The sequence below is a fragment of the Pogoniulus pusillus genome, chromosome 26 (assembly GCF_015220805.1).
Source record: "Pogoniulus pusillus isolate bPogPus1 chromosome 26, bPogPus1.pri, whole genome shotgun sequence".
Taxonomy (NCBI): Eukaryota; Metazoa; Chordata; class Aves; order Piciformes; family Lybiidae; genus Pogoniulus; species Pogoniulus pusillus.
Window position 1 is genome coordinate 16,181,048 of NC_087289.1, and position 8,377 is coordinate 16,189,424.

General features: G+C 46.2%; 1 protein-coding gene across 1 annotated transcript in view; it reads right to left on the reverse strand.

Moving 5' to 3' along the window:
* MYO7B (myosin VIIB) overlaps positions 1–8,377 on the reverse strand; it is a 67,584-nt gene that overhangs the window by 26,470 nt on the left and 32,737 nt on the right. Inside the window, exons 21-27 of the mRNA XM_064165264.1 lie at positions 7,896–8,003; positions 7,221–7,397; positions 6,258–6,467; positions 5,246–5,413; positions 4,896–4,976; positions 3,603–3,730; positions 1,961–2,087 (exon numbers count right to left, since the gene is read on the reverse strand). Coding sequence (XP_064021334.1) covers positions 1,961–2,087; positions 3,603–3,730; positions 4,896–4,976; positions 5,246–5,413; positions 6,258–6,467; positions 7,221–7,397; positions 7,896–8,003 — 999 coding nt within the window. The remainder of the gene's footprint in view (positions 1–1,960; positions 2,088–3,602; positions 3,731–4,895; positions 4,977–5,245; positions 5,414–6,257; positions 6,468–7,220; positions 7,398–7,895; positions 8,004–8,377) is intronic.

An 8,377-nucleotide genomic window follows, 5' to 3' on the forward strand; every position in this document is an offset into this window, starting at 1 on the left:
TTGGTATTTTGCAAAGTGGAGCTTGAGACACCAAGTTTCCCTTCATGCTGTGGAGCTTGGTTAGCCTGTTCACCATGTTGAACAACATGATAAATACTGGACAATGGAAACTTTGTTCTTACTGTTAGGTTATAGGACAAGGGCTGCTGCTTGCAGTTGTCACAAGACTTCAGACTTCCTGTTCTGTATGAACAAAAGTGCTGAGTCAAGGGATAATTGCAGGTTAGGACTGATGAAGATGGCTAATTTTGGTTTGACTAAATTCCTTGACAACATCAACAGTCAAAGTCCATGATTAAGATTGGATTTTGGAAAAGAAGGCTTTGCTAAACTGAGCTTTTGACATTTGTATGGCTCTGCTATCTTGGATAACATGGTGTAAGCATGGACTTGTATTTAGATACTTCTGTTTAGTGCAAGCATGGGCCAGTCACTTGGTTATTTTAATGAGTAAGAATAGTCCTAGAGATAAAGTATGTTCATCTCTCTCATGAATTCTGCATAGTTCACAGTCTTTGGATGAAGACTGATGTCAAAGTATGTCTATGGTTTGTGCTTGACTTCTTCCAAGCAGTGTCTATTTAGCAACATTTATGATTAGCTTAATCATTGGAGCTAGGGTGTCAGTGAAGCAAGGCTGAAGATCCAGGCATATCTCTGTATTCTGTTTGTCTCTAATATCTAGGAGGAAGGCTGATGGCAAGTTGGAGCCACAGGTTGTTGTTTGGTTTGGTTTTTTTTCCTTTGATGAAGTGTATTTATCATGCATTTAAATTTGGAAATCAATGAATAAACCCTAAAATCTCTGTTGGATTTTGTAGGGCTTGGACACGTAGGGTGAGAACTGATGAAATATGGGGACTGATTTTATATTGGCCTCCTGAGTATATTTAATCACTAGGATTGTAGCTGGAGACACCTTTTAAATGTTGGAAAGGCAGAAGTGGAGAGGTTAAAATTTGCCAGATTCTTAGAATCATAGAATCAACCAGTTTGGAAGAGACATCCAAGATTATCCAGCCCAACCTAGCACCCAGCCCTAGCCAATCAACCAGACCATGGCACTAAGTGCCTCATCCAGGATTTTCTTCAATACCTCCAGGGATGGTGCCTCCACCACCTCCCTGGGCAGCCCATTCTGATGCCAATCACTCTCTCTGCCAACAACTTCCTCCTAACATCCAGCCTAGACCTCCCCTGGCACAACTTGAAGCTGTCTCCCCTTCTTCTGTTACTGCTTGCCTGGCAGAAGAGGCCAACCCCATCTGGCTACAGCCTCCTTTCAGGTAGCTGTAGACAGCAATGAGGTCAGCCCTGAGCATCCTCCAGGTTGCACACCCCCAGCTCCCTCAGCCTCTCCTCACAGGGTTTGTGTTCCAGGCCCCTCACCAGCTTCGTTGCCCTTCTCTGGATATGTTCCAGCACCTCAACATCTCCCTTGAACTGAGGAGCCCAGAACTGGACACAGCACTCAAGGTGTGGCCTGAGCAGTGTTGAGTACAGGGGCAGAATAACCTCCCTTGTCCTACTGGCCACACTGTTCCTGATGCAGGCCAGGATTCCATTGGCTCTCTTGGCCACCTGGGCACACTGCTGGCTCATGTTCAGCTATTATCTACCAGTACCCCCAGGTCCTTTTCTTCATGGCTGCTCTCAGCCACTCTGTCCCCAGCCTGTAGCACTGCTTGGGATCTTTGCAGATTACAGATCTAAAACATGAACTGGGAACAGCAGAACCCAGTTTGCTGGCATGTAACAAAAATGAATTAATTGTGAGTCCAGCAATCATGTATTTAAATTCCCTGGTAAGCTTATCAGATGAGAGACTTCCTGCTAAAATCACAGCACCAGGTACTATGGCAGGCAGTTTTTGTGGCTAGCTGTATCAAAACAGCCAACTACACCAGAAACCAGATCAGCTAAGGCACTTTAGCTGGTGTAGGAAAGGTCAGTAGTGTACCTTCACAAATGTGTCTGAAGGAGGAAAGCAACCAAGGCAAAGTGACAGAAGGATCCAGCCTCGAGCATAGCTGCTCCTGTTGTTGTTTTCAGTGAGCTGTTTGCAAATCTGGCAATAGATCTCGTCTCTGTAATAGAACATGTGAAAGCAACAGTTAGTGATTCCCTGTCTGAACTGTCTTTGGTAACATTTCCACTGCAAGCTTGGCATGATTGCAGCATGAAGAATTACTTCTGAGCTAGGTTTGACCATGTTTGCTAGGAGACTGCCTGTGATGTACCACAGGAAGTAACTGTGTCAATGGCTTTGGCAGGAAAAGGCTCAAGGTACAAGTAGTGTCCTTTGCCACTCCTTGTTCCTCAAGCAGTTCAAGTGCAATTTCCATGCTGGATCACATCCTGTGATGAGCAGGGAGACTGTGCAGGGATAACAACTGCTGGGTCATCCAGCTGTGAAATATCCCTTCATATGTGAAACTTGTGCTGTGCTCTCTTACAGTATGTGTCTTTTATCTCATGACTCTTGTCTGTCTGACTTGGGGATAAGGATAGAGGGACACCTTGTTTTAGTAAACTTAGAGCAAGTCCTTGTACAGGAATGGAGGAAAGGGCTCTTCAGAGTGAGCTTCTGAAAATGCAAGTTGCCTGCAGCGAGCACATATGGGAAATAGATGCAAAAATCTGCATAGAAACAAAACCATTTTAATTGTTCCAGGCTCTTGGAACACAGATTTGGCAAGTGAAACGTGGGAGGGCACAAGGTGGATGAGGTTTTGTGTTCACAGATAGGACATATGATGAAACATAGACTGAGGGAGTACATACTGAGGGAGTACGTTCACTGAAGGCAGTTTTTGCCAACTGAGGATCTGTTTTAGGTGAGCCTTTTGACTGAAATAAAGCAACTACGTAGAGAGGAATGCAGCTGATGACTGAGGTCAGAGCAGGGCCTGTGCCTGTGGACTTTGTTGCAGAGAAGTATTGCATAAGCTGCAATGAGCTACAATGGAAGACAGAATCCATAGCGTCAGGTCAAAATCAACCAGGATCTGTCAAGCCCTCACACCCTGCTTGGCCTAAGGTCCAGCCTCACATCACTTGTAAGCAAGATTTCTTCTTCTAGTGGCTGATATACTCAGCAAGCCAGACCTTCAGCAATCTCTGATTAGGGGACATGGCTTGAGGGCTCAACATCAGACAGCTGGGAAAGTGAGGGTATGAACACCTCTCATATACTTAGTGTGCATTAGCTCTGTGCCTCTTACTCCTCTGAGTGTTTCTTCTCCATGGTGCTAGGGCTGTGTTTCACCTTCAGTTGTTACTGAGTTACAGCCCTGAGCTCTGCCTCATTGCCTATGTGCAGGGTATTCAGAAAGCCATGCACAATGACAGCTGACCTCAACTACAACATGCAGTTACCAGAAAAGGCAGTAAGGGAGGCATTCTGTGTCCCCTCCCATAAAGGTGCATAAAGCCTGTGGCCTGCAGTCTCAGTTCTACCTGACTAGCTTGGGTTTTCTTCTAGGAATGCCCAGAAATCAATGTGAGACATTTGGAAAATGCCTGAGGACTGTGGAAAGGAGGTGCATGAATCCCTTCACATAATGGGTGCCTGCTCCTAGAAAGGAGGCACAAATTGCTACCTGATGGCAGGGCGCAGGATGGCATTGCCAATAATGAAGTGCACTTTTTCTAGGTTGGACATAGGTCTCTCAGTGATTGAGCTGTCCTCTTGGAAAGCCTCTTCTCCACTTCTTAGCTGGTTTGCTACCTGAAAGAAACCAAGCAGAACCCTGGAGTGCTCCAGAAGCCTCCTGTGATGGTTTGGGTGTTACCCACCCCCCTACTCTTATAAAATCACCCAGAGTAGGCTCAGCTGAGCTGAAAGTTAAGGAATGAAGCTTTATACTCACAGCTTAGCACAATACATAAGCAGATAGTTACAATATCTACAGCTATAGACAGAAATAGACAAGTCAAAATGTAATACAGAAACACAGCAGCCCTCCCAGAAACCAGAGTCCCCAGGAGGGGCTCCCAACCACCCTTCCACCTCCTTTCCACCCCTCTACCTTATCCCAGACTTTGCCTTGCATTCAAGGTGAGTTTGGAGAATTGGCCAGGGGGGTTAGGAAGCAGAGGGATTAGTTACACAGACAGCAGGCTAGGGAGAAAAGGGAGGCAGCCAGAACCAGACAGCAACTCTGTTATCTATATTTATGTTCTCATTTTTATACAAGCCTATGAGTGCAGTAGCCATCACCACTGTTTCCTTTCCACAGCCTACCATCTAATTCTTCTCACCAAAATATTCCAGCTGGCTTCAAACCAGCACACCTCCCCTCTCACCAGACAGCTTTCCCAGAAATGAGAGACATTCCTTCTTTGTCTTTGAGGTTAAAAGCTCTTTCTGCTCGATGGAGGAGCAGGAAGAAACAGGCTGTATTTCACCCATTCCCTCTGAAGATAACTCACAAAATGCACCATCACATCACTATTGTTGGCTAGAACTTCCTTGGGGGTTGGACTAGATGACCTCTAGAGGTCCCTTCCAATTCAGTGCATTCTATGATTCTGTCATTCCATGATTCCTTGTACTGTCCTGTACATCCCTAAGCACTTGGCAGTTCTCAGTCTGCTAGGGCCTTGGGCAAACTGTTCCATAATAACATTATTCTCAGTAAGGAATTGTTCCCTGTGTTCAGGAGCCACTCTCCAGCAGGAAGGGATAGAGCTGATCTGCCTGAGAATGAATGCACATGGGGATGGTTTCAAAGGAAAAGTGAACCAGGTACCCCATACGCAGGGCTGCATTGGTGTGGTAGGGGAACAACTTCTCAGCAAGGAGGTTGCTGTCACTAACATCTTTGAGAAGGTAAAGACACAGTTCCAGGCAAAAAAAGACATAGGGGAGGCAATTTATTTCTGCTTCTTACCTTCCCTGTCAACTTGGATGACCGTTTCAGCTTCAGGGAAGAGATCCCCTTCGAAATCTTGTTATCCTTTCTGATTTCTTTCTACAACACACATTACCAGCATAGCAAATTAGTTTAATGCACAGCCAGAATGATTCCTGAAGGATGCAAAGATGTTCACGTGGAGATGATTTTGTTTTCTCCCCTTCTACCAAAAGAAGCTGCAGTGTCCTTCCAGGACAGGAGCCCTTTTGAACTTCTGGCATTTTGAGTACAGCAGCATGAAAGGGTTCCTTTGCTTTTCTCACTCTTGGTGGAACAGCACAGAAAACAAGGAAAACAAATGAAAATACATAACCTGCTCCTCTCACCATATTTGGGCTGTCATTTCTGAACTGGACCTGGTTTTTCCTTCCAAGTGTGTCGTATATCTGTGTCATCACAGAGCTGCTCTTGGTGGTAGAATTCTTGGCAAACATTGCTGGCTCTGGCAGGTCCCCCATGAACCTCAGGATGATAACCCACACAACTAGAGAAGCCTGTAGTGGCAGAAAGCATGGTCAGACACTGCCAGGAGAACCTCATGCCATTTCTGCCTGTTTTCTTCCTTTGCCCAGTTCAAGCTGTTCAAGTTCCCATCTCCTCCCACCATTTACACCAGTCAAACACCATGGCAGCAACAGTCTCAACGTGCTGAAAGGGAGAGGATGCAGTTCTAGTGGGAATGGCAGGTTTGCTGTCTGAGTACTGAACTCTCACTGTTCCTTTTGTGGGCAACTCGTGGGTGTGCTGTGGGTGCTGAGAGATGGAGAAACCTTGGCTGAACTGCACTATGCACTGGACAGAAAAGCAGTGAACTATCTGAGAAGCCCTCTTGACCAGAACTACAAAGTCAAGTAATAGTGAAGGTTTTGTAGCCTCTATGAGGTTGCCTAGCACCAGGAAGAAGTCCCCTACTCAATCTCCTTGTGGTTCAGCAGGAAAACAGAAGGCTTGGGCCTCCCCTTTCTGTTCTCACTCCCAGACCAGCAGCCCTCACAAGAGCAGACAGGTGGGTGAGCTCTGATGCTTCTCTCCATTCTGCTTTTATCTCAAATGGTATCTGCAGCAGCCAAAACAAATCTCAGAGTTCTCTCTTTAGGCAGACTGAAGGTGACCAGAGAGGTTGTGCTGGGTGGGTACCTGTGTGAAAAGCCTGCCTGCAAAGTGCCAAATAATGCTAATGGAAGCTACTCCTTTAGCAGAAGTGCTTAGGACTATCTGCTTGGCTTTAAAGTCTTTGTTCCCAGGGCTGTGCCAGGAGTCGGGGGATCAAAAGATGAGTAGCTATAGAAGCCAAGGCTGTGAAGAGAGCAGGCTCAAGAACAACAAGGAGCGAGATACCAGGACGTTGTCCTTGTCGTCGTGATAGAGTAGTGGCTGCCGCAGCTGTCTCCGGATGTGAGTATGTGTAGAAGACCCCTGGAAATAAGTAGCTGCAAACTTTGGGAAGGTGTACTCTTCCAAGCCATCTGCTTCCTCTTCTAGCTCCACACTCATGGGAACCATATCCAGGTCCACCTCCTCCAGCTTGTTAGGCTTTGTTTCCAAGTCCTGTGCAGAGCATAAGGGAGAAGCTTACTTTCTTTCCCTGTACTCTTAACATTATTGCATTAGGCTCTTTTGGGGGTTTGTTTGATTGTTTTTTCTCTTGGCCATAGGTACTCCAGAATTTAGCTTTCCAGCTAATCCCAAAGCCATTTTCAGCTGCTACCAACAGATCACTGGGACTCAGAGCTTGTCCTTCTGAGAAGCATTTGTTCTATATGGCCTTCCTGTTTTGGTCTTCATAAAGAACGTTGCTGATGGGTAACTCACTGGTCACATCCTGCACTAACCCACACCATTCTACTCTGGCTACTCTTCCCCCACCTGACATCATCCTCCACAGTTGCAGGATATTTCAGATTTTGTTTTAAGAGCTTCCAGCAGAGCACTGTCAGCAGAGCATGTGCTTGGAGCCAAAATGCAAAGAATGGCACTATTTGGTGAGGGTCTGTTGGGCCAAAGAAACAGATGTGTGGCAGCTTTTGAAGAGGAGTGGTCGTCAAACTGCATGTGACCTACAACTGACCTCTGGAAGCAGATTGCAAAGAGATGGTCTGGATTATTCTAATTTGGATGATTTCAGTACACAGAATGGACCACTGATGAAATTCCACCAATGGACTTACACAAGAGGTGAAGATGGCCTGTTCTAGTGGGAGGTGTCCTTGCCTATGGCAGAGAGCTGGAATTGGATGGTCTTTGAGGTCCCTTCCAACCTAAACCATTCTATGATTCTATGACCATTCTGCAGTTCTGTACCTCAAATCCCAGAGGAGCCTGTCCTTCTTGGCCTCCAATCATAGCAGGTAAAAACCCAAAAATTTTGTCCACCATTTCTTGGTCACTGAGAACATCATGATTTGTTCGCTTATGGTCAAGAGCATTCTTCCTTTCTCTTGCTTCTGCCTCTTCTCTCTCCAGGGTAGCCAGGTGCTCCTTTAAACACAGAAGCTGATTAGGCATGACTGGAACATTGTTCTGCTAGGAGTTGTTCAAGCAAAGCCTGGATGAGGCACTTAGTGCCATGGTCTAGCTGGTTGGCTAGGGCTGGGTGCTAGGTTGGGCTGGATGAGCTTGGAGGTGTCTTCCAACCTGGTTAATTCGATGATTCTATGTGTGAGAGGATAAAACACTATTTCAGGAAAACCCTGTGGAAAGCCACACATTATTTAGAATTTAGAAGTGTTTTGTGTCACAGGAGGGGCAGTGACATCATTGTGCATGTTTGGTTAAAGTGCCAGCTCACACTGCACACACAAATGTGCACTTCTTTGCCTCGTCTCACTTCTACAGCATCATTACAAGCAGGTACATTTGGTTTGTATCAAAATATAGCAGCTCAGCTCTTTGAGCAAGGCTGAGGGTGTGAGCCAGGGCAGCTATCTTCTTGGCCAAGCAACGTAGCATTCAGTGTTGCTCCACTAACATACCTACCTTCTCTAATCTCATAGCTTCTTCCCTTGCTTTTGCTGGTCCAAGGACTTGGACGAGACGTTTCTCTTCTTCCAAGCGGATATTCCTGGCCTCCAGCTTGAGCTTGTTCTGTGGACAACAGGATCATTCTGTGATTGTTTCCATGACTGCAAAGCTGGCTCCCTTCTGCCATCAATAAGCTGTCCACACCAGCACTTTATCCCAGCAGGGACTTAGTTTTAGATTTGGCATCTTAGACAACAGACCACAGGCAGCAAACTTCAGACTGGCTCTGTCTTGTTTGTGTGGCAGTCATACAGAAGGGAAGGGCTCCCATGTGCTATGTGTCAAGGTAGAAGGTACAGTGCATACCAAGGTGTGAGTTTTAAAGGGATCCCTAAGTGACATTACCAGGCTTTGCTGTAGAAACTGATCACCCCTGGCAGGAGTGACTGGTACACATGCACACCTTTCCTACCCTCAGTCAAAACCATTTCAGCTGT